This window comes from Citrus clementina, unplaced genomic scaffold (assembly GCF_000493195.1).
Source record: "Citrus clementina cultivar Clemenules unplaced genomic scaffold, Citrus_clementina_v1.0 scaffold_6, whole genome shotgun sequence".
NCBI classification, from domain to species: domain Eukaryota; kingdom Viridiplantae; phylum Streptophyta; class Magnoliopsida; order Sapindales; family Rutaceae; genus Citrus; species Citrus x clementina.
Genome location: NW_006262139.1, coordinates 22,503,178 through 22,529,513, shown reverse-complemented (window position 1 = coordinate 22,529,513; position 26,336 = coordinate 22,503,178). Strand labels below are relative to the sequence as shown.

General features: G+C 35.3%; 3 protein-coding genes and 1 non-coding gene across 4 annotated transcripts; 1 reads left to right on the top strand and 3 right to left on the bottom strand.

The window, feature by feature from the left end:
* Positions 1-373: 373 nt before the first annotated feature.
* LOC18039401 (probable fructokinase-6, chloroplastic) lies at positions 374-5,295 on the bottom strand. The gene is made up of 7 exons (XM_024182713.1): positions 4,855-5,295; positions 4,392-4,609; positions 2,772-2,984; positions 2,083-2,280; positions 1,840-1,977; positions 1,151-1,267; positions 374-530 (listed from the first exon to the last, which is right to left on the bottom strand). The coding sequence occupies exons 1-7, from the start codon at positions 4,979-4,981 to the stop codon at positions 396-398; spliced, it is 1,146 nt and encodes a 381-aa protein (XP_024038481.1). The 5' UTR covers positions 4,982-5,295; the 3' UTR covers positions 374-395.
* A 2,334-nt stretch (positions 5,296-7,629) lies between these two features.
* LOC18039805 (calcium-binding allergen Ole e 8) lies at positions 7,630-8,541 on the top strand. Its single transcript, XM_006430561.2, has one exon. The coding sequence runs from the start codon at positions 7,734-7,736 to the stop codon at positions 8,193-8,195; it is 462 nt and encodes a 153-aa protein (XP_006430624.1). The 5' UTR covers positions 7,630-7,733; the 3' UTR covers positions 8,196-8,541.
* A 2,480-nt stretch (positions 8,542-11,021) lies between these two features.
* LOC18039804 (GDP-L-galactose phosphorylase 1) lies at positions 11,022-13,528 on the bottom strand. The gene is made up of 5 exons (XM_024182121.1): positions 13,266-13,528; positions 12,695-13,059; positions 12,413-12,598; positions 12,053-12,313; positions 11,022-11,818 (listed from the first exon to the last, which is right to left on the bottom strand). Exons 1-5 carry the CDS (start codon positions 13,384-13,386, stop codon positions 11,666-11,668), a joined length of 1,086 nt encoding a protein of 361 aa, XP_024037889.1. The 5' UTR covers positions 13,387-13,528; the 3' UTR covers positions 11,022-11,665.
* A 4,551-nt stretch (positions 13,529-18,079) lies between these two features.
* LOC112097474 lies at positions 18,080-18,183 on the bottom strand. Its single transcript, XR_002905006.1, has one exon. It is a non-coding gene; the product is annotated as a small nucleolar RNA R71 (small nucleolar RNA).
* Positions 18,184-26,336: the final 8,153 nt, after the last annotated feature.

Below are 26,336 nucleotides of genomic sequence, written 5' to 3'. Positions count from 1 at the left end.
CGGCAAAAGCATGCAGAGCTTGCTTCTTAAAGAAATGGTTTTTGAATAATAAGGATAGCATTTGAATGAGTGAGTGGCTGAGCTTCATGTGCGGATCACCTGAAGAAATGTAAATTCAAAACTGTTTTCCCGAGACTAATGCAATGAGAATTTTAGGTATTGAACTGCATTTTGACAAGTGGAAACACGGAATTTCGATAGATTCTCGGTAGTTACAGTATGGATCAAACTAATTTTGGCTAAAAGACTTGAGCTATGCTCCATATAAAATGACTGATTCATATTATTTAGGAAAGTCAGTTTCTATGAATGCAGTGGCACCGTGCCATCCGAACAATTTGAAAGGGTACTCAAGTTGGTAACTAGTTGTACAGAATTTGGATAAAACAAATACTTTACGATACGGGGGCATGTATGGCATTCAGCACAGCTTCTCTTGTGGGCAAAGCCGGAATTGCACCTCTCTCCATTACAGTCAGCGCACCGCATGCATTAGCAAACCTAAGAGCATCTCTTAATTGGTCTTCTTTCTGCAAGATTAAACCAAATAGATTATAACCTTGTAATACAGAGTTGATCAAGTATAGGGAGTTTAAACATGCGAACTGATATGTTGAAAAAATAAATAAATAAATAAAGGAGCCAAATTGATCGAGGCTATCCAAATTTTTTGGATTGTCACCAAATTTTATCCTGATTTAGAAGTTATTCATGAAGAGGAAATGGGTACAAAGGAATTAACTGATTTGATTGGGGAATAAGTTCCACATTGAACATAATAAGCAAGAAGTAAACCAAGCCGTATGCAATGTCGTATTCTTATAAGTACATTAATAACTTTTTATAGGGTCCATTTTTGCTAATCCCTTTGTTCAATCAAATATCCATCAGGCACTAGAAAGACATGCATTCATTAAATATCTACAGATATTTGACTCATAATCACATTTTCCTTATGCTGGAAATTTTAAATTGTGAGAATAATTTCAATGGCATGACTCCAAGTGTCCAATCAACTTAAGATTTGGCAAATATTAAAAGAAGTTGGAGAACCAATCAAATGGCTGACATTCATCATTCTATGAGAACCATTCGAAAAAAAAAATGAAGAAGGAAAAAGCTGTATTATCTGAAATAAATTGGGCAGTACCTGAAGCAAGGAGAAATCAGTGGATAGTTGTGATAGTATCCCAGCAACAAAAGCATCCCCTGCACCAGTGGCATCAACAGCCTCTACCTTCAAGCCCTGCACTCTACCGCTGAAATCCTGGAAAAATTATAGAATAGCAATCTTCAGGCTCCTAATTATTATAAAAATAAGATATTTCATGCCTGTCCTACAACATTGGACCAAACGTTCAAACAGTTACAAATGCTCAGATCACCATATTAAAAGACTAAGTATAAGCATATTATGGTACAGTTTATGGGACATCATAATCTAAACTTTTGATCAGAGTGTAAGTTCCTTAGATCTGCTTTACAAAAAATCTTCTTCGGTGGCGATTTCAAACAAGTTCAAAGCAGAGAGGAGAACACCTTGTAAGTTAATTGGAGAAGTTTCTATTTTTTCAATTGTCTCTTATCTTTAATTAAATAACAAAATGTTAATTTTGAGTTTTACCTACCTTCAAAACCAAGAATATCCAAAGGTATGATTAAATAATTACTTTTTCTGGAAACAAAGTTGAGAAATTTCCTCTAATGATGTTCCAAAAAAGTTTGATATTCCCTCTAGTAAATCTTCTCAAAAAACATCTTGCTGTTCCAGTAAATCTTCTTAAATAAAATCTTGCTCTACAAGTAACTTTGGAAGCTATTGCTATCTTGAGTGCTTACCTTGGTGTAGTACCTGCAACCATCTGGACCCTCGGTGACAAGTAGCAATTTAAGATTCGCATGAAATAGTTTATAAACAACTGCATCATCATATGGATCTTCTCCTTGGGTTAGAAAAGAAATCTCTTCTTCACTGATCTGAAAATTTAGTTTGAATTGTTATGATAAGACATGGTGGTTTCTTTTTATTCTTGATCATTGTTCCATAGAAGGGTAAAAAGTAAAATCTGAAAGCGTTCCCACCTTGATAATGTCAGCAGTCTCCCAAATGCTCAGAATTCCTTCTCTTGCTTTGTCTGCTGAGGGCCAAAGGGGAAGCCTTAGATTGGGGTCATAGGAGAGAACCACACCAGCATCCTTTGCAGCTTTTGCTGCAGCAATGTGAGCTGACTTACATGGTTCTGTAATTAGACTTATAGAACCATAATGAAAAATTTTTGCCTGGGGGAATCAATCAAAGAACAAATTCCATAAGAAAATCAGTAAGTTAAATAGGAAAACAAAAAGAAAATAATAAGGGTATTAATCTATATATAACTAAAATTGAGGCAACAAAACATTGTCAGTGCACCCTTTGGATGAGTGAGGCCTAACAAGGAAACCTCTACATAAAATGAACTAAAATGCCAATGCCAGCTACCAAACTATTTCTACGATAATTAAATGTTGGTAGGTCTGACGTTACAGAGAGTTTAGAATTCGAGTCCTTGTTGCCTGCTGCAAATCATGTGACAACAAGTATTATTAAACTGAGTGTAAGAAACTATGGACAAACTTAATATATATGCTCTTTCTGTCACTGCAAACTTAACTGTAGAAGTACTCTTTTCTGTCACTATTTTTTTATAAGTTTTTTTTTCCCTCTTGCTCGTATGTTAGTTTTAATAATTACATTTAAAAAAAAAAATGAAACTTGTATCATCCTGCAATACCTTCGTAATTAAACTGAGATCAAGTTCAGCTTCTTGAAGCAACATATCAGCACTAGGATTACGGTAAAACATGAACTCGCGTTCCCCATCACTCCTTAGTGTAACAAATGCTAAAGCCGTACGTGCACCAGGGTCAAAGCGCATCCCAGCACCATTCACATTGTTCTCCTTCAATATATCAGCAAGCATGTAACCAAATTCATCTGCACCAACCTGCGGATGTTGTGAGAAACATTAAAGATCTGAGAGAACCTTCACACTCACCATAAATAGACACACAGTAGGATATGCTTCCTCAGTGAACAAGAAGTAGATTATTTGCTCCTTCTCATAAGGAAATAACCTTGAATACATCGATTTTTTTTTGTATACAGAATGAAATGAGACGATAAAAACATTAGAGTTGTTAGATAGAAAAAATTAAAGACACAACTGATTGTTTTTGCTGGCTGCTAGAGTGGATGTTTTACAAATTCTGGCCCAGGGATTTCTGGTGTCAGGAACAATAAGCTGTCTTCAATTCAGCTTCCAAGATCTATAGACAGTTACTTTAATCATCTATTTCTACAATGATTAGAGGACCTTTAATTAGATGCATCAATGAATACTTAACATTCATTTACATTTCTATGCTGATAAGTCTTAATACTGTGGAAACTCCTCAAGTCAACTCTGCAACCTAGCAGGGGTAATATGATACTGGATAAAAACAGAGCATCACAGGGATGAAAAGATGAAACAATGATGTTTCTGCATAGGCTAGGAAGGGGATACAGTAGGTATAATAATCTGCATGCTGTGCCATGAAACTGGTATAGGCCATAGCTGTTAAGCAGCATTCCTTACTTTAGGACAGGGCAAAATGATAACTTTCACATGTTCATAGAAACAGAACAAAGTAGTCTGCAGCATAAAGCAAGTATGAGAAAAAGGCCATCAGCTATGCAATAGTGAGGGACTAAACTTTTAGAGGCAGTTAAAATTTAAGAAATCATGACATAAGATGGAAAAGTTTTATCCATTAACAGAACTTATTGCTGTACTAGAAAGAACAATATTACTGAAATCGAAGCATTACAAGGGAAACCCAAAAGGGAAAACAAAGGAGTTAGCGAGTATAGAGAGTGTGGCCCTGTGCGCATGACTAATAAGATAAGATATTATGAATTAAAGTCGAGTGATCATAAGCCTAAAATTGACAGAACCTTAAGAGTCAGGTTTATCTGCATATGCTAGCAGGTGAAATAGGTTGTTAAACTTCTAGACGTTTTGGAAAAAAATAGGATGACGAGTTAAAATTGTCACTTGCACAACATAAAAATTCTCTGAGATACAAGGTACGAAACTCAATCAGGAGACTCATAAATTAAATATTTGATATCCAGAAAGGACTTTTTCATGTGCTAATTTCTGATTTGATCCTGTCATCCTGATGTTCATTTCCCTAAGTGCTTGCCCTCTTTATACCTCTACAAAACTAGAATAATCAAACAGAAACATTGACAGACAATAGTTCCAACTAAGTTTGAACAATTAAGAAATAATTGAAGAGGAAAATAAGCTACCCAGGAAATAAATTAAAGTTACCATGAATTGAACATATACGATCAATTACTGTACCTTCCCAATAAAAGCGGATGAGCCTCCAAGGCGAGCGATGCCAACAGCCACATTAGCAGGTGCACCGCCGGGAGCTTTCTTGAAAGCTGGCGACTCAGCCAATGAAAGTCCACTAACAGTTGGAACAAAATCAATCAGCATTTCCCCAAAACAAACCACGAGCGGAGATTCCCTTGTTTCCTTTGTTTCAGGTAACCCATCACCTGGAAGTGCTTTCACTGCCATGTATAAAAGTTGAACAATAAAATTTCAGCACTAACGATAATACATACAATTTTGATCACTGATAAGCCAATTACAACTTTTGATGACACATGAAGATCAAATCGAGCTAAAATAATCCATTAAATGATCCATTTCCTGCATGCATAACAATCTTCAGCTAAAATTTTTTATTTAATTTCATCAACTAAAAAATATCAACACAAATAAATAAACAACAAATTTAAGATGAAACACCCACCTCGAACATTCAACCGAGGAAGCGGAGATGAAGCTTTGATCGTTGGGTGAGTACCGAGCTTAACTGAAGAGTGAGAGTAAGAAGAAACAGCACCAGTGAAGCAAAATGCAGTAGAATGAAGAGCCATAGCAAGAGCTAGTCGTTGAGTTAATTGGTGGTTGATGAAGGTTTTTGAAATTTGATCAGGCGTTAAGATTGATGTACGGATAAAATAGTGGGGATTTCTGCTGGCAATAGCATTAGAGTGGATTGGTGGTGGTGGTGGTGGTGGTGGTGATGTTATGTAGTTTAGTCTAGTGTCAGCGTTTTGTGAGTGTTGGATAAATGGCAAGAAGAGTGGGGACAGCTTTGAGAAAGTAACGGAGAAAGCTAAGAGAAGTGAAACTAGTTTATTGTCTGCCGCTTTGGCCTTTGGGTGTTGCGCTTTGGATTTTCGACGGCTTTTCCTCCTCGTTTGCCGCTTTATAGTTTTTTTATATATAGTTTTTCTCTTCTTTTTTTCAGACACGTTATCAAATTATGAAATTTAAGAGAATTAATTTTTAATTCTCTTAAATTGTATGTTTTAAGAATATATCCGCACTGAAAAAATAATAACGTCTGCAGTAAAAAAAAAAAAAGAGTATATGCACATGAGGACAATTATATATATAAATAAATAAATAAATATATATATATATATATAAGATATTAACCTTATTATCTGGGTGAATATATTGGCTTCAATTACAATCATGTTATACCACATGTCATTTATTTAAAAATGTAATTTGATTATGTTATGACCCCCAAAGATTGGGTCAATTTATATTATATTTCATGTTGTGTTTTTCGGTGAGCATTAAATTAAAAAAAATTGATCCAACACACTTATTTCCTCATTAGTAATGGTCATTTGATATAAAATTTGACAGTTGCATATATTTTTTAAGAGGGTCCGGATATGTTGGAACCGCTCTAAGATAAAGTACCCCTTCATAATCACACGCTTAAAGTTAGAACAAATTTTTTATTATTTATCATTTTATGTGTATAGTTATAATTCGTATTTTGTCTTAAAACAATTCCAAAATAACCGTGGCCTTTTTAAAATTTGTGATAGAAATGTCAACTGATGATGAAAATTGTGATTTGTGAAAAAATGTTTTGGCAGGTGGCCGCAACTAGAGCTAGGTGGCTTTAAACAAGTGGGCCTCAACCTCATTGGGTTTTACAAATATGCTGTCATTTGTTAAACCTCGGCCTGACCCAACAAGAAAGAATACCACGGGCTGTTCATGGCTGTGATAATTCAACAAGAAGACGCGTTTTCTAGACACCAACTCGTTTTGACAAAAAGCAGACTGATTCAGAAATGCTTGAAGACTAACCTTTGATCGTTCGTTACAACTATTGACCAACTAACCTACCTGCCAAGCCTGGCAACAACTTGTGTTTTTGCTTCCATTCACGGCACTCTGCCAATGTTGCTATTTATTTATATTTTTTTAATGTTTCTTGTTTTTCAAAAAATAAAAAAAAAAAAATTCTGACTAAAGTGCTCATGTCCATGTCCTTTTCTTTACTTGCTTCACTCCAATGGCTACGCGGTTTCATGACTTCCTTCAACTTCTATGAATAAATATTTAAGCACACTTCAACTACATTTCGTTCGAGCAAATTTACTTGCAACATTTTTTGTTTGTTCGTTAATAACCATTTTAGTATTATGAAAATATATTATATTTACAGAAACTCTTTCTTAAGTTTTTCGTTATGGCGCTATTTAGATGTTCGGACTCTGGAAGACTTTCACATGTAGAATAATAATAATAATAATAAGGGGTTATCATTGTGCTAATGGATGGTTCTTATGAATATTTTGGTATTCAGAAAATATTTTTAAAACCCTCTGATCAAATGTGGAGTGTTCTAGGAGCTTATTAGAGAATTGCACGGTAAAAAAAACAATAGCAAGATTTTGTTTATGTAGGAATATGATTCTCTCCTAATCTGAATTCTATTGAGTTTTTAAAATTTTTTTACCATGTGTCCTTTAATAGTAGTGTATGAATAAAATTTAACTTTTTTATTTTTTTATTTATTAATAACTAATCAATAATTAAATTATTTACTTCATATATGATCAGGACATAATCAAATCATGAGAGAATCTTGATCCGTTTATGACTCAGAATTATCGCTAGGGCAATTAATATGAGATTTGATAATGGAATTTGAAACAGTATCGAGTTTTGATAATTAGCCTCTTTGACAGAAAGATTCAAGGGATATTTTATGAATGGCAGAAATTAATGAGAAAAAAAATTTCAATTATTTTTTTTATTCGCTGTTATTATTATTATTATTGAATGAATGATAAAACCCTCAGCCACGCGTCATGATGAAGCCATAGGAACGAGCATCACGCGTTAACAGGTATTCGTCAGTGACACGATCAGCAGCAGCCAAAAGTAAAACTTGCTTGCAGGCCCCGCACTCGTATAGTCGTATTTGCTTCCGTTTGCTCAAACGCAGCGATCGTATGCATCAAAACTCATTATAGCCTCCACAGCTCAAAATCCCCACGCTTCTCACTTTCTCCAAATTACAAGATTTCTCATTTATTGGCCACTGTGGCAGCAGACACACAGTATCGGACCGCACCAGAGAATATCCCACGCACTAAAAATTCTTGGTTAATATCCGTCTTATAAGTTATAATCGTACAAGGACTCGAAGACTAAGCCCATAAGCGCGTGGAAACCGCGTGAATCCTGCTCTATAAATGGCCAACTAATCTCCATGGAATTCTGATTTAAAAAAAATACAAAAACACGCAGAAGTATAAGCTCCTATTTTTCTCAGTCTTCTTTCTTTTCTCTCAAAACAAAACAAACATGGCAGCAAATAACTCAAACGGCGCCAATTATCTCGGCTCAATGGACGAAGTACGCAAGGTATTCAATAAGTTCGACAAAAACGGCGACGGCAAGATCTCCGCCGACGAGCTCAAGGACGTCCTCCGTTCACTCGGCTCCAAAACCTCCCCCGAAGAGGTCAAACGCGTAATGGATGAGATCGACACTGACGGCGACGGCTACATTGACTTCAAAGAGTTCTCCACGTTCCATCTCGCGGGCGGATCCACCGACGGAACGAAGGAACTGAAGGACGCGTTTGATCTCTACGACATGGACCAGAACGGATTGATTTCCGCTAACGAGTTGCATGCCGTGTTGAAGAAGCTTGGTGAGAAGAGCTCGTTGAAAGATTGCGTTAATATGATTAAGAAGGTTGACGCCGACGGCGACGGCCACGTTAACTTTGAGGAGTTCAAGAAGATGATGACTCGTTCCTGATTGATTGATTGATGATCATCCATCAAGTTAAGTTCGCTGACCTAATAATATTAGTTTTCAGGTTTTCAATTGTGTATAGTTATTAGGATTTTAATTTTCAGTAGCTTCCTTTTCCTTTTCCTTTTTTTTTTTTCTCTTTAATTTCCGTTCTTGTTTTTTCTGTTCGATTAACGGTGACGGCGCCCTAGACTTGAACGGAATTTTTTAGAATTAGCTTCAGAGTAATCCTTTAACTAGACTTGCTTTCTTATTGCTACAAATGGTTTCATGCTTTACGCGCCGCGTCTTCTGGCTTCCTGGCAAATGTAGTTAAGTTTTAGCAGCACAATCGATTACTATTCACTGACGATTACTTTTTAAAAATAATAGCAAATAACTTTTTAATTCACTACTAATTGGAAAGGAAGAATTTGACTAGTGACGTGGAACTGTTTGATTGGTTGTAAGTTTTTTTTGATTGGTTGTAAGTTAGACGTTTAACAAATAGGGATATGATTCAGTCAACGTTTTAAGTTGGGAGGGATTAAATTAACATTAATGTTAACATTTTTGTTATTATAATAATGGGAATACGTGTGGAGTTGTGGAGAAAGATTAAGAAAGACGACGGAGACGAGGACGTGTAGATGTCAACGCGGAATTGGGATTTGAGACTGTGATTAAACGCATCATTATGTTTACGAAATTGAGTCGTTATAAATACTGTGCTGCTGCTTTATCGGTTTTCTCCACTAGTCAATTTGACGTAAGGAAGTCAATTGGAGCCGTTGGGGGAGTAGAGATCGTGGGGTCACATGTCTCAGTAGCGGTTGGGGGAGTAGAGATCGTAGGGTCACATGTCTCAGTAATTTTGCTCAGTGGAAAGCGTTATTATTTTCTTTCAATTATTGAATAATTAATTTTCTCAAGTTAATAAGGATTAGTTTGGTAATATTGTAGCATTTAAAATAATAAGTATGATAAAATTTAAATTTATTTTTAAAAATAGTGTGAGTTATAAAATAATCATATGTATTTTGTAAATTTTAAAATATAAATTACTGAATTGTATATAATATTGAAAAAAATTATTGACACACTTATAAGCGTATATATATGTGATGATTAATGACTAAAATAAATATTTTACATTATTAATTTTATTATCTCAATGTAATTAGTAATAATAATAATTTCTTTAAAGTTAATGATTTTATTTTCTAATTTATGAGGATAATTTTAAATTTTTATAATACATATGATGATATACATGGAATTATATTAAGTATAAAATTAATTTTCAAAATTAAATTATAATAGTTATTCCTTCTGTACTTTTTAATATATATCGTAACATGAGCTAATTTTACTAGTGATTTTGGGGGGGAGGGGGGGGGGGTTAAGTTTTTTTAGTCCTATATTTTGATTAATCTCCGTATTTTTTAAAATACCTCAAAATATTCTTGTCGTTAAACTATTGACACTCTTATTATTACTTTTTGTTCTTTTGGCTTGCTTTTAAAATGTTACTTTCTTACAATAATGTTTCTTTCTTTTAGATGTTAATCAAAAGAAACAATTAAATTACTAGTTTAATCCTAAATAATGAAATATATATATATATTAATTTTTGTGGATGCTCATGTATGTACAAATTACCAATTTTTTTGGACATTAGTAAATAAATTAATATATTGACTCCTTAGCAGAGTGTTCCATTAAAATTAATATATATTCTTTTTATTTCTACTTTATTTTTGTGTTAATTTAGTAACTTAATTTTTTTTATTAGTGTCAAAAAGAAATATTATTATAAGAGGGTAATATTATAAAAGTTAGATAAAATGAACAAAATTAACAGTCAGGTGTCAATAATTTAACGGCATGAGTGTTTTGAGATACTTTAAAAATGCAGAGACTAAATAGGTAGTAACTTCAAAATATAGGGATTAAACAAGTTTTTATCCAAAATTAATTACTAAATACTAAAATTAACTTTTAAATCATTTTTAACCTCTCAAAAATAATCCTAAACTAACCTAAATCATGTGAAAGTTGTATTTTGGCAAGGTATAGTTATTACTCTTACAACTATTTATGTTGTATTACTAACAGTGAAAATTTTAAAAATAATTTATAATTAGTCTTAGGTTACGTTTGTTTTTTTATTTGAAATCTGAATATATTTGAATTTAGTTGAAGTCTGAATAGATCTAAATGAAAATGTCTGAATAATATGTTTGCTCTTTCTTTTTCAACATCTGAAGAGAAAAACTTAAAAGTTAGTAGTTTGACATAAATATCATTTTAAGTGCTACATATATTTGTTCTTCATAATTTATAATTTTCACAGGTTAATTAATTTGGTAGCATTAAAAAAAATATTATTATTGTTGATCTTGATTTAATTTTTTTAATAAAAGATGAAATGATAACATCAAATTTTATTATAAAAGTCAACACTGTTATTTTATTTTTGATTCATCACAATGGACATAATTTGGTTTGTTCAATAGTTTAGTTTAGTTAATGTTATCATGTGAATAAAAATTTAAAGTAATTAAAAAAATAACTTCAAGAATAGTACAAAAATATTATGTTTCTATATAATAATGGAAATACATAAATTATTAAGGATATTTTTGAGATTTGAAATTAAAAATTTTCATTTATACCTTAGATAAAAGTAAATTTTTTTCTACTTTTTCTATTCATATAAAATTGTCTAATAATAAGTGATAAGTTAAAAAAAGAACAACTTAAAATAAACAAATTGTATGTATGAAAAAAAATTAAATTTAAATTTCATACTAAAAAAAAAAGACAGGACTTTACTTTTTTTGTTTTGAGTGTTGTTCGAGTAAAACATGCTTTAGACCTCAGGAAAGCGACCTTGTCCAATAAAAAGAGGTGATTTTCATGGTTCGATTAGTTTCCAGTTCTGCAATAGTAGCTGGCTTATCTTTTTCTTTTGACATGAGAACCTTTTAAATTTATCATCCTCGTAAATCCAACTTTTTATTGAAGGTAGACGCGATAGCAATTTTAGTGCGGGCTATTCTACAAAACTTTACTTGAATGAACTTCTCATGAGCAAAGGAAATTCTCGAAATTGATAAAACAGGATCGAAGCTGTGTCTACAGTGTTCTCAAATCTAATAATTTGCAATTACTCATCAGATAAACAACAAGAAGATACTAGCAAATTCATTACATCGTGGGTTAGGCATCTTATTCTAAGAACATTTTAAATTGTTAAGTGTTAACAAATCCCTGGTTTCTCCACTTACGTTGGCCAAAGATATGCTGCTTCAATGCTGAACCGTACAATTTTGAACTACACGTTGAGCTTCTAGAGCAGGTAGCTTATCAAGAGAATCTTCCTCTTGAATTATGCCATTTTCCTCCAAGATAGGCTTTTGCAAGCCTACTGCCTCCAATACATAAGCCTTAACCTCTTGGAATCTCTCCTCTGAGAGTGATACTTCAGATTAAACTCTCCAGGCATATTCCTCTGACGCTTCTTCAAAATCCTTCCTTCTCTTCAGCACTATATGCCCACTAATCTCCCAAGCAGCTGGATTTACTTGAGTGTCCAGAAGCTCCTGGCTTACTTCTCCAAGTGCTTGTTTCTCCGCGTAGCACTGGCATACACAAGCAGAGTTCAGTATTTTTGCCAAACTATACATAATGTATGACAAGGGACTCACTGTGAAGAAATAAAATAAAAAAATAGAGAAAGCGACACAGTCTATGGTCCAAATCATTCAATCGAGCCTTTTAAGATATCTATATGGTACATTCACAGTGTTTATTAATTTGCCAGTGAAAATGCCAAATCAGAAAATGAAGCTATGAGATCAGAGTAAAAGAATTACCTGCGGGAACAAAATGATTCTCCTGCCACAATCAGAGATGAGTACATTAAAAGGAATGTTGTTGTCCTGCAGACAAATGCAAGAACTAGCAACTGCATCAGATAAATCCCTCAACGACTTCCCCACCTCGAAGACAAGACCACGAACCGGATAATTCAATAACTGTGAAATTATAACTTCTGTGTCTTGATAGCCTTTCACTGTTACTATTCTTGAGATTGGAGCTTTCTCAACGGGGAAAGGCAGAGGCAAGTAATATGCCTGCAGCGCAGTTGAAATCAACAATCTTTATTTACGACTAATTCATCCATAATTAGATAATCATTAAGATAGTCCATATGGACAAAAGAAGTGTAGAACCTGAAAGTGTAGGTGATTAATAGTAGCAAAAGCACCCAAGCTGTTGTACCCAAGTCTGAAAAATGGATCAGCTGCCTCTTTAGCCACATAAAGAGCAAGCAAGAAGCTCTCATGATCAATCCTCTGAGGCAAGCAATCAAGAACTCGGGGTATCAATAGAACATGTCCATACTCAATCGGGCTCACCTGATCATCAAAATTGACATAGCCATTATTAGCCACAACAGATATCAACACTAAATGTTGTTAAATAAAGCACATTGAAAGTTTCAGTCTGCTGACATTGATGGCAACAACACTGGGAGACTTTGAATCATCAAGTCTGAAAAGCATTTCTTCTTGGCCAATCTTGGTGAAATTGAACTTGTTCTCATCAAAAGGCTGAAGAACTTGATCAATGCGGAACTCAGTGGGGCGTTTCTTGAGGTGGCGGCCCTCATTAAGCTGTGCAACGAAACCGTATTCTCCAGGGATAATCTTTGTCTCACAACTAGTTACATCATACCGAAAAAGGCCACGGTTCATTCGATCTTCCCATTGCCCCAGCAACAAATCGTGCAAGAAAGACATCCGAGGCTCTTCGCCTGATGCCTCTTCGGTCAAATCAACTTTATCTTTCGTGATTTGATATAAAGGCAACTTTGATACTGAAATCATCAATAAATTAGATCAGTTTAATGTTCTAGACAAATATACAATTTTGGTTAACCAGTTATGCTGCCAAAGCTAAGGAGACAAGCCTGCTTTACGTAAATTTGCGAAATCATTACAATGTATTTCCGGAAAAAATTAAAAATGTATTTTACCACTTCAAGTAAAGTTTCTTTAACAACAGAAGCAGCAAGGCACATACCGGGTAGGGAGCAATTTCCAAGACAGTTGCTTCCGCAGCCAGCTTCTGAATTTTCGGAAGCAGTCTCCTCCTGGTCCTGGTAATTTGAAACCACCGTGGGAACCCTCTTAATTGTCAACATGTTAAGGCTTGGTTAATGGTTATGCCACTGCTCTTTTGTTTTTGGTTCACCAGCGATGATGAAACAAATTATGAATATAAAAAACTGGGTTTCTTTTTGGAGTGATGTATAAAAAAAAAAATCTGCAGAATATTCCTGAGAGGAAAAGGAGATTTTACTTGTTGGTTTTGTGTGAGATTCTGAATTCTTCTCCTATTAGTAGAATGGGTTTTGATGCACGTTTCGGCTCCTATGAATATTAAGTTACAGGCGGTGGCGCCGTTAACCGACTTTGACCAAAGTGGGTTCATATTTAAAATACGGAGCAGCCAGCTTATTTATTATTATTTTTTTTTGTCTTAATCACGAGGTATCCTGGATAGAGCCCCAACTGTGGGAAACACCTTTAAGCCCGTACCACAATTCATACTAGAAGTCCCCGCTCGAACCGGGAGGCACATGTTCTCCCAACAAAGGCGACTTCCCTGCGACTCGAACTGGGGAGCAAACTCAATCAAGCCACTTAAAGGGACTCTATTGCCAGTGAAGCCAACACTTTATTGGTAGCAGCCAGCTTATTTATAGTTTTATACTAACGTCATGTTAGTACCAGATTTTGAATGCCGAAACAAGGGTGAATTTATATCTGGCACCCTTTGTTTATGGATTTTCTATTATGGTCGCATTAAGTTTGTAGATAATATAATTAATTCACGAGATATTCTACCATCCGACTGAAAGAAAAATCGGTCTTTCAATTCATCCCATGTTCATCTTCTAATCAACTAGTAGAATGGCCTTGTGTGCCTGAGGGTGAATTATCATCCATACAAGTAACATTAGTTTTATATATATAATGCACTCTTCATTGTTGTCTTTGTTAAAGAACTCCAACTCCAATCATCAACCTGCAACTCCATATTATGGCACGAGTAAATTTTGTGAATAAAATAATAATTTAATTATCTTAATCTTAAGTTTATTAACGATGATTTTAGCCATAAAAATTATGAAGTTTCTATACCATCTACAATGCAAAGGGCAATATTAGATTGGGAGATCTTCCAAATTCTAATATAAATTATTTCTTCACAGCACAATTTCTACAGGTGGATGTAATAATACACTTGCATCTTCTTAATTCCGAGTCTGCAAGGCAAATGTCAAAGTCGAAACAGGCAAAGAGCCTTAGGATTCTATATTCGCAATAATATGTAGAAATTATAACCGTGATATCATAATTCATAATAAGTCCATAACGTCCTAAAACTTCTGGCAAATCTTTTCCTTCGAAATTCTCTTTAGGTTTTTCCCTCCCTCAGTTTCTTAAATGCCTTTGAACTCTCTCTGCCTTTAAGTTTTTTCTCCTCCCATGTCACTTGTGGGCTAAAATTAGTAACCAATTAACAACGTATTGAAGCCCGGCTCTAGAAGTCCAAAGCCCCAAATTGCCTTTTTTCTTCTCTTCTTTTTTTAAAAAGAACAAATTTATATAACTTTGGCAATCCAAAGACAATCTTTGCTTTTTTTTTTTTTAATAATGAAGCTCAACGAAATTAGAGAAGTTTAGTATAAAAAAAAATAAAAAATCAGAAAACTGTTTCAAATTTAATGATGTTAAAAAAATTTTTAATTTCAAAATTTTGTGTGATTATTTTATCCTTGATAAACCCACTATTAATTAATAAAAGCTTTTTGAATTTGGACATTCTCCTAAGCATTTTTTCTCCTAACCTTTCTAAACATTCAAGGATCTATTGATATGTGTCATTAGTGAAATTAATGCCTAAGATTTTGTTTTAATAAATTTTTACTTAAATAGACATCCAAACTCACATTTAACTCTTGTCAATTTTTTTTCCCTCACAAATTCTTTCCCTCCTAAGACAATCCTTCGTCATTGCTTAACATGGTGAAGAAGAATAAGAGTAGTAATGTGAAAAAATGACAGGCATGCACTGCCCGCCATTATTGAAGAAGAATGCGGTTGTTGCTGCATTCTTTGAATCAAGAAAAAAAATGGAGAAGGCAAAGTGCAATAAAGTTTGAAGGAAAATGGAGGCAGACAACTTTGATAAGAAAGAAGGAAAAGAAGTTGCACGATTTGAAAAAAAAATAATAACATAATATTATTTAGTGGTAAAATGATATGTTCAGAAAGAAGGTATTGATTTCAACGATATATTTTCTCCAATGATTCGACTCACGACAGTTAGAGTAGTCTTGACGATGTGTGCTACATTGACCTACATCTAGAGTAGTTAGATGTAAAAACTGTATTTCTTCATAGAGAATTTGAAAAAGAAATTTATATGCTACAACCAGAAGATTTTACTGAAATAAGAAAAGAGAACTTAGTTTGCAGGTTGAATAAATCTTTGTACGGTCTCAAACAGATGCCGAGATGTTAGTATAAGAGATTTGATTCCTTCATCATGAGCCTTGGATACAATAGATTCAGTTCAGACCATTGTGCATATTGTTGAGTGTTAGAGAATGCATATTTATAAAGGAGAAAACCGTCATTTTACATTTCAAGTCTTACTAACAACCCTTACTTTTATGTATTTAACCTTCTTGTGATGTAATTACGTGTGTGTTATTTTAATTAAGTATTTTATGTATTTTAGGGGCATTATAGTCATTTCACAATAAAGGAGAGATCAGACGGCAAAACGGACATCACTTTTGAACTCAGGACGGTCGAAAACCTTAGGAGGAGCATAAAAGGAAAAATGGCACTATTCACATGTACGGTACTATTCACGTATACGGTACTGTCTACGTTACTGTTCACGACACTGTTCACAAAGACGGATCGATGACGTGGCATTGACCGATGATGTGGCATTGACTGATGAGGTGTCACGATCCTGTTGGACTAAAATTCTTATGTACTGTTGACGGTGACGTGGCAGCATATCAGTGGACGAAAAATCTCGCGTACGGTGCATGCATCACACAGGATTATTTTCAACCAAACCGCGTTACTGTTCATCCGGGTCAAACCGTGTTACTGTTCATCCGCGTGGTCAAACCGTGGACTGTTGACTGATGACGTGGCGCAATCCTGAACGTCCAAACTGTTTTTAATCCGATGGCCATGATTTACTCCATGTATCTATAAAAAGGGGGCCTCCCCCCCCTAATTTGATATCTCTGAATCCATTTTTGGGATCCATTTTCTGTAATTCCTTCTCCATCTTGTATTTTCTTTGTATTTTAATAAATTCCCATTTTGCCCTTAGTTCAATTATGAGTGGCTAATTTTCTTTCAAGCTTGGGTTGAAGGTGAAGTCTCAACATGTGTCATGGGCTTTATTTGGTAAATTTATTTTCTTTTCCCCTCTAGTTTTTGTGGATGATTTGACTTATCGTCGACAAATAATACTGATCTTGTCTAGATACCGCCTTGGTTACACCGGCTCTCTAGTATAAGGTTATTATTATTTGGCACGATAAGCCCTTAGCACCATATTGATTAGAGCGTGGTTCATGAGGTGTGGATTCCCCCCTCATGATTTAATTGGCATTAATACGGATTATTTAGCCCATGATGCATGTTGATACGGATCCAGATACCCAAGTACGTCATTTCAATAGATTTCGCTTCAACTTATTCTCGCCATTGCAATTCCAATTTTAGAATTTATTATCGCCATTTCAATTCCAATTTTAGGATAATTTAAATCACTTCCACCACAATTCCAACCACCCATTTTGCAAAATTAATTCTATACACAATTAAAATCCTCCTCCTCGTGGGATCGACACTCGTCACCATTGATCTACACTACAATAGATTCGTGCGCTTGCGAGTACATTAAAATTTGCACAACAAGTTTTTGGCGCCGTTGCCGGGGAGGTAAGTAATTTTAATTCATAGAATTAATTTTTGTGAATAATTTCTTTTATTTGTTTTCTTGTATTTTTTATAAAAAAAAAAAAAAGTAAATCTACATTTAAAGGTTAGTATTTCTTTTCTTTTTCTCTTCTTTAAAATTCTGTAATTTAATTTTCAATTTATTTTTCTTTGTAATTTTTTTATCTTATTAATTTAATTTTTAGTTAATTTATTTCACGTATTTATTTTTGTGTATTTTTATAGTAAGGTTGTAATAGCGCAATAAGGTTAGTATCCTAATTTCTCCCTTATCTTTATTTTTTATTTGTTTTGTTCCCATCTTTATTTTTTGTTTTGTTTGCATCTTTATTTTTATTTTATTTATTTTGCATGCATGGTCGTAGGTCATTATTACCTAATCTTGAACCTATAGACCTTGAACTTGAAAAAACACTTCGCACACAAAAGCACATTAATAAATTTGGAATGGATTTACAAGCACCACAGGAGAGGCCATTTAAGGACTATTTTAGTCCCTTAGCTAATTTGAGCACGTCATGCATAAGATACCCAAATGTAGCTGCTAGGAGTTTTGAACTAAAACCTAGTGTGCTAAATTGTCTCCCCACATTTTATGGCCTAGAAAATGAGGACCCATATAATCATTTGAATGATTTTCATGCCATTTGTCAAACTTTTAAATATGAAAATTTTTCAGACGATGATGTTAAACTTAGATTATTCCCATTTTCTTTAAAGGATAGAGCTCGTTCATGGTTAAATACTTTGCCTGCTAATAGTATTGCATCATGGGAACAAATGGTTACAAAATTTCTAAATAAATATTTCCCAGTGCATAAAACCAATTCTATTCGCAGGGAAATTTCAGAGTTTACTCAGAGAGAAGACGAGCAGTTTTTTGAAACTTGGGAGCGATTCAATGGGCTACTCTTGAAGTGTCCACATCATGGGTACGAAAAATGGCACCAATGCCAATACTTTTTGGAGGGATTATTGCCGAATGTGCAAGAATGGCTAATGGCAACAAGTGGAGGAGAACTAATGTCAAAAAGCGCAACAGAGATTTGGGAATTCTTCCAGCGACAAGCGGACAATTCCCAACAACGGAGTCGATCACTCAGGAATACTAGAAGGATTAAAGGAGTGAATGAGGTTCACATTGGCGAGTCAACTTCGGGAATCAAAGAAGTCAAGGAGATGGTTGAAGGTCTTGCTCGACAAATAGCATCGTTATCGACTGCTAAATCAACAGAATCACATGACCCTGACTCATATCCAGATCAAGCCAATGCCATAGGTGTAATGAGAAAGCCATCTAATTACAACCCATACTCCAACACATATAATCCTGGATGGAGAGACCACCCCAATTTTTCATGGTCTCAAGGATTTCAACAGAATGGACCAGCAGCTCCAGCTCCACCAATGCAACAAATTCCTCAAAATCCTCAAGCCTCTCAGCCCCCATTTAGACCATTCAATCAGAACCAAAACTACTCTCAACCCAGACCATGGGAGGATTCATTCCAGAATTTCAAGAATGCTACTCACTCTACGATTGAGCAACAGAACCGCACCATTGATGGACTACGAAATGAGTTGAGAGCAGGCTTCAACTCACAAGCTCAATCAGTTTCAAGCCTCGAGAAGATGGTGGGACAACTCGCTTCTTCAGTACAGACCTTGGCAATGACTGTTGAGAAAGGCAAGTTTCCAAGTCAACCAGTGCCTAATCCTAAAGGAGTACATGAAGCAAGTACCAGTTCACCACAACAGCATGGAGAGGTCAAAGCAGTCATGACCTTGCGAAAAGGAAAGGAAGTCGACAACAAAGTGGAGATGCCGGTGACAAAAGAAAATCAAATTGTACCTGTGAATGTTGAAGACTCATCACCGGAGGAGAAAGAAGAAACCAACCCACGAGAATACGTTCCGAAAGCTCCATTTCCTCAGAGGTTAGCTAAAGGGAAAAAGGGAAAATCCACAGGTGAGATTCTCGAAATCTTCAAACAGGTAAGTGTTAACATCCCTTTACTTGATGCTATTAAACAAGTTCCATCTTATGCCAAGTTTCTTAAAGACCTTTGTACTAAAAAGAGAAATATGCATGTTCAAAAGAAGGCATTTTTAACAGAAAATGTTAGTTCTATACTCCAACATAAAATTCCTCTAAAATGCAAAGACCCAGGCTCCCCCACTATCTCATGTAGTATAGGGAACCACACAATTGAGAATGCTTTGTTGGATTTAGGAGCTAGTGTAAATCTTTTGCCTTACTCTGTATTCGTGAAACTTGGACTGGGAGAATTACACCCAACTCCAGTGGTGTTACAGCTTGCAGATCGGTCCACGAAAATACCTCGTGGTATTGTGGAGGACGTGCTTATCCAGGTAGACAAGTTTTATTTTCCTGTTGATTTCATTGTAATTGACACTCAACCAATACAGGACTCAAGGAAGCACATCCCCATTATTCTAGGCCGACCTTTCTTGGCAACTGCAGATGCTCATATTCAATGTAGGACCGGAAATATGCAGTTGTCCTTCGGCAACATGACTATGGAGCTAAACATTTTCAACATTGCCAAACAACCTCACAGTGCAGATGATGGAATTGTTGATGTGGATTTAATAGAAACAATAGTTGATAATACTTTTCTTTCAAACCTTAGTGATGATCCTTTACAAACATGTTTAACTCACTTTGGTTTGGATTTTGATATTGACAGATCGGTCGAAGAGGTCAACGCCCTACTTGACTCAGCACCATCCATGGACACTAATAAATGGAAGTCAAGAGTTGAACAACTAGCACCATCAGAGAAGAAACTCATTCCATCATCAGAATCACCACCGAAACTCGAGCTCAAACCATTACCCAACACTCTGGAATATGCATTTTTGGGAGAAGAAAGTACTCTGCCGGTAATCATCTCATCATCCCTAAATGACGAACAAAAAGGTAAGTTGTTGGATGTTTTAAAAGAGCACAAAGGGGCATTAGGATGGACCATAGCAGACATCAAAGGTATAAACCCAGTAGACTGCATGCATTACATTCACCTTGATGAAAATGCTAAAACTACTAGGGAGATGCAACGTCGGTTAAATCCTAACATGAAAGAAGTTGTTAGAACTGAAGTCCTTAAGCTATTAGATGCAGGTATCATTTACCCAATTTCTGATAGTTCATGGGTCAGTCCTGTACAAGTCGTCCCCAAAAAGTCAGGAGTCACAGTAGTTACCAATGCTGATAATGAATTGATACCAACTAGAGTAACTACAGGATGGCGTGTATGCATTGATTATAGAAAGTTGAATTCTGTCACACGTAAAGACCATTTTCCTTTACCATTTATTGATCAAATGCTTGATAGATTAGCAGGCCATGAATTTTATTGCTTTCTAGATGGTTATTCAGGATATAATCAGATACCCATAGCACCAAAAGATCAGGAGAAAACTACTTTCACTTGCCCTTTTGGCACTTTTGCATATAGGAGAATGCCATTTGGATTATGTAATGCACCTGCTACATTCCAACGATGCATGTTGAGCATTTTTTCTGATATGGTTGAACGATTCCTTGAAGTCTTTATGGATGACTTTTCTGTCTTTGGTGACTCGTTTGATCAATGTTTACATCATCTAACGCTAGTTCTGCAGAGATGTACCGAGAAGAACTTAGTCTTGAATTGGGAGAAGTGTCATTTTATGGTAAAACAAGGTATTGTTCTCGGTCACATCATTTCGAGCAAAGGTATTGAGGTTGACAAAGCCAAGGTGGATCTCATTTCTAATCTTCCTCCACCTAAAACAGTCAGAGAAGTAAGATCTTTCCTTGGGCATGCTGGTTTCTATAGACGTTTCATTAAAGATTTTAGCAAAGTTTCTAGACCCTTATGCAATTTACTTGCTAAGGATGTATCTTTTATCTTTAATGATTCATGTCTAATGGCGTTTGAAAAATTAAAGCAGTTGTTGACATCATCACCCATCATTCAGGCCCCAAACTGGAGCTTACCATTTGAGCTCATGTGTGATGCATCTGATTATGCAGTAGGAGCAGTATTAGGACAAAGAGTTGATCGAATTCCCCACGTTATTTACTATGCTAGTATGACATTGAATGATGCACAGTTGAATTATTAAACTACTGAAAAAGAAATGCTAGCAGTAGTGTTTGCATTAGAGAAATTTCGATCTTATCTCATTGGTTGTAAAATAATTATATTCACAGATCATGCTGCTCTTAAATATCTTCTCACAAAAAAAGATGCAAAAGCTAGACTAATTCGTTGGGTGTTACTTTTGCAGGAATTTGACTTGGAAATTTAAAGATAAGAAAGGCACAGAAAATGTTGTGGCGGACCACCTCTCTCGTCTCCATTTTGACACAATTACACAGCTATTAATATTAAATGAGTCATTTCCAGATGAACAATTAATGAGTGTGGAAGTATTACCTTGGTATGCTGATATAGTTAATTATCTTGTTACAGGTAAGCTTCCAGAGCATTGGACCAAGCAAGACAAGGCTAAATTCTTTGCGGAAATAAAGAATTTCTTTTAGGATGACCCATATTTGTTCAAGTATTGTGCAGACCAAATTGTTAGACGATGTGTCCCTGAAAATGAAATTCAGAATATTCTTTCATTCTGCCATGCACAAGCTTGTGGAGGCCATTTCAGTGCTAAGAAAACATCGACTAAAGTTTTACAATGTGGTTTCTATTGGCCAACTATATTTCGAGACGCTTACACTTTCTGTTCTTCATGTGATAGGTGTCAACGAATGGGGAGCATTACACGAAGGAACATGATGCCACTAAATCCAATTTTAGTGGTTGAGATTTTTGACGTATGGGGTATCGACTTCATGGGACCCTTTCCCCCTTCTTTTGGCCATCAATACATATTGGTTGGTGTTGACTACGTATCAAAATGGGTGGAAGCAATTCCATGCAGAACCAATGATCACAAAGTGGTGATAGGATTTTTGAAAAGCAACATTGTTTCACGCTTTGGATTCCCTCGAGCGATAATCAGTGATGGTGGTGCCCACTTTTGTAACAAAGCATTCAAGGCTCTTTTGACAAAGTATTCAATCACACACAAAGTGGCGACCCCGTATCATCCGCAAACCAGTGGCCAAGTTGAGATCTCCAATCGAGAAATAAAGCACATATTAGAAAAGACGGTGAGGCCAGACAAGAAAGATTGGTCATTACGACTTGATGATGCATTATGGGCATATAGAACGGCTTTCAAGACCCCGATTGGGATGTCACCCTACAGGCTAGTGTATGGAAAAGCTTGCCACCTACCTGTGGAACTCGAGCATCGTGCATATTGGGCCATCAAGAAATTCAACTTTGACATGCAGCAAGCCAGCTCAGAAAGAAGATTACAGCTGGCAGAACTTGAAGAAATTCGCAATGATGCATACGAAAATGCCAAGATTTACAAGCAACGAATGAAAGTCTTCCATGATAAGCAAATTATGAGAAAATCGTTCACTCCAGGTCAGAAAGTGCTTTTATTCAATTCTCGCTTGCACCTATTCCCAGGTAAGTTACGCTCTCGTTGGTCTGGCCCATTTATTGTACATACTGTTTTTCCACATGGGGCAATTGAAATTAAGGACCCAAAGAACGGTGTCACGTTTAAAGTTAATGGTCAAAGATTAAAGCCATATCTAGAGTACCAACCACATGGAGAAAACATCGAAATAAATTTGAGTGACCCACCAAATTTGAATTGATTTTTTTTCTTTTCGTTGATTTGATTTTTCTTTATTTCTTTTTATTATTATTCTTTTGCTAATTGAAATTGTTTTTGCATAAGTGTGTTTATTTTACCATTAAGTTTTCTCTTATCATTTTTAATCATGAGTCTCATACTTAGACCGTTCCTCCTGAACATTCTTAAATCACTTCAACGTGTCAAAACTCATCTCAAAAGGCAGATTCTATTTTGTAAAACACAACGCATTTGGGCTCTACAACCACCAGAGTTAGTAGCCTATGTTGAGGGTTTAGAACGCCAACTCAGAGACATTGAGCGAAGTGTTTACGACATCCAGTTGGAGCTTGAGGTAAATTCAATAAGAGGACGATTTTAATTTTCTTTGTGTGTTTTAATTTGTTTTTCTGTTTGTGTGCTTTAGTTTGTTACCCCGGTGAAGTGGCGGATAACGGTACTCCGTGACAATCAAGTCGGTTAACTTCAGTTTCCCATAATAACTGATATTCTGAGGCGAAGGTATGGACAGAAACGAGATTCTAGCGAAGCTTCACAAGCGATTCCCTTCACTTCCTCAGAATGCCCTCCTTACGATCTATAAAGCCCGGTCTGAACGCATGCGATTGCTCATGAGGAATAACATACCTGCAGACATCCGTTGGTTAATCGAGGCTAAAGTACGATTGGCAGGTGAGTTACCTCCTAAATTTATTGCATACATGCCTGGTTGTGGTAAAGGAAATTATGCAAGAAAACGACGAGCTCGAAGAATTTCTGTTGCTTGTCATAAGTGTGCCAGAATGAGTTGCGATAGAAACCCATGTTCTTTAGGAATGGTGTCTGATAACAGGGAAGATAAGATTCAATTCATTAGGGATGGCTTGAATAAGGAGTCATTGGATGATATCCTTTTGTCTCTTGAAACGCATCCCAGTGGATATGTGCAAGGAGCGATTCTCCGGTTATGGCCATTATTCCAGAAAGAGCATGCACGATATAGTCTCGGGAATCTGACTATAAACGACCCTGTTTGTCAGTTTATAAGAAAACTGGATAGGAAGCCTATCCTCGACCCATAGAGGGCGTTCAAGCCGTTTCTGGACGTAAAACCAGAGGAAGATGTGAGCCACAGTCGCAACTACGTGTAAATATAATTTTACTTTACTGTTATTTTATTTCATTTCACTGTTGTTTTATTGTTTGCATTATTGTCTTTAATAATTTTATTACTGTTTGCTTTTTCCTTTTTACTGTTTCCTTTTTGACTCGCAAGCCATGTGCTTCACGCGTTATTTCACACTGACATGTTACCTCATTCACAGCTGTGACCCACTATCACCAAGATTCTTAAATGTGATTTATCTTTTGTCAAGCACTCACAAATTGTTTTTGAGAAGTATCACAATGGCAGCTACTCCCAATAGACAATTCAAGAACATTTGTGTGCTTTCTGGATTTACCTATGGCAAACATAAAGAGTTCGTGGAGGCAGCCATAGATCTTGGTCGAAGCATAGCAGCGAGAAAATTACATTTGGTGTATGGAGGAGGTAACCGAGGGTTATCAAAAATGGTCTCAGAAGCAGCTTTTATCAGAGGAAGTCAAGTGTTAGGCATCATCCCAAGAGTCCTAAAACCATTGGGCAGTTCGTCTGACTCATCAACTGGAGAAGAGTTAGTCGTCTCAGGTATGCAAGAAAGAATAACTGAAATGCTTAATCATGCTGATGCTTTTATTTTCCTTCCAGGAGATCTTGCAACACTAGAGGCACTTATGACACTAGCATCTTGGGCCCATCTGCACATCCACCAGAAACCTATCGGTTTGTTAAATGTCAATAACTTTTATGATGGCTTTATCGCATTTCTTAACCATGCAATAAAAAACTATTTCATTCCTTCTAATGTGAAAAAACTCTTTATTTGTGCTCACACTGCTAATGAGCTACTTGATATGTTACAAGCTTATAAACCGGAGCCAGACCCCTGGACCTTTGTGTTGGAGCGACCAAATAATGATGGTAACAGTAGCCGCAGTAAGAAGTACAAATTAGATTTAACTCTCCGCCTGTAAATATTTTCTTCTGTGTTGCACCACCCAGGTGATGTCTTCTAAACTCTACTTCTTTCCTTTAAAACATTGAGGATAATGTTTCGTTCTGGTTGGGGGGAGGGAATAGTCGACAATTGTGGAATCTTGGTTAAGTTTTTACTAATTTTTTGTTGTAGAAACTAACTATTGCTAACGTTTTGTGTTGAAGATGGCTGAATATAGAGTGTAGTTACTCTAGAAACGCATCTTCATCGTTTTAAAAAAAAAAAAAAAAAAAAAAAAAAACTCGTTTTCTTCCTCTTTCTCCTTTATAAATATGTAGTTTCTCCTTTATAAATATGTAGTTTCAAATTTTTGAGTCGAAGATGGCTGAATATGGAGTGTAGTGCCTCTAGAAACGCATCTTCTTAATTAAAAAAAAAAAAAAAAAAAATCTTTTTCTAATTAATTTTTCTACATCATTTTCACATTTCTGCATGCATATTTTCCTTTCATGTTTAGAATAGGTTGGGGGGTAGAATGTTGTTTAAAAAAAAAAAAAAAATTGTGTTATTTGTTTTAACATTGGATGACATGATTAATTTCAAATTTTAGTATTTGTATTATCTTTGGTCTTAAGTGATGTTACGCTATGTTTGCTACTTTACATGTTGATGTCGGAGACAAATATGAGTTGCTTGAAGGAATGAACATGTCATAAATAAGTGCCAAGTGAGTAGTTGAGCCTATCATTTTCTTGGAGAGTAACCCTTTTGCCCATTCTCTATACAGCTTAGCAGTTTATTATTTTATACACGATCTCTAGATTTCTTTTAAGTTAACCCTTTAAAAAAAATATATATATGGTAAAATTAAAAAAAAAAAGAAAAAAAAGAAAAAAATGTGTGTTGCTACATTGGGAGGCCCATCTAACTAGTAGATATGGATAATTATTTAGAGCCCTAAAAGACGATGGAAAGGCCATCTTTGATCCGTTTGAGCCTTTCTAGCCATCCCTTTTATTAAATATCCATAGTTACCCCTTTTGAGCCTTTTAAAAAAAAAAAAAAAAAAAAAAAAGAGAACAAAAACCTTTTCTTTGTCAACTTATCATCTTGACCCACTCCGATTTGGAGTATTACCCAATGTCTTTTAAGTTCCATCACCTATTTATGTTTGAGAAAATGTAAATAATTATGTTGTTCAGTGAAGTTATGCCAAATAAAAGCAAAAAAAAAAAAAAAAAACAAAAAAAAAAAAAACAAAAACAAAAGTTGTTGTTTCAAAAGAATAAAAATAACAATAATAGGTGAAATCCACCTTGCAAGTT

Coding starts and splice junctions, on each gene's coding strand:
- LOC18039401 (XM_024182713.1), bottom strand. CDS start 4,981: ATGGCTCTTCATTCTACTGCATTTTGCTTCACTGGTGCTGTTTCTTCT. Junction 4,610..4,854: donor TCCTCGGTTGAATGTTCGAG/GTGGGTGTTTCA, acceptor TATACATGGCAG/TGAAAGCACTTCCAGGTGAT. Junction 1,978..2,082: donor AGACTGCTGACATTATCAAG/GTGGGAACGCTT, acceptor CTAAATTTTCAG/ATCAGTGAAGAAGAGATTTC.
- LOC18039804 (XM_024182121.1), bottom strand. CDS start 13,386: ATGTTGACAATTAAGAGGGTTCCCACGGTGGTTTCAAATTACCAGGAC. Junction 13,060..13,265: donor TGGAAATTGCTCCCTACCCG/GTATGTGCCTTG, acceptor TGATGATTTCAG/TATCAAAGTTGCCTTTATAT. Junction 12,599..12,694: donor CCAGTGTTGTTGCCATCAAT/GTCAGCAGACTG, acceptor TTTGATGATCAG/GTGAGCCCGATTGAGTATGG.
- LOC18039805 (XM_006430561.2), top strand. CDS start 7,734: ATGGCAGCAAATAACTCAAACGGCGCCAATTATCTCGGCTCAATGGAC.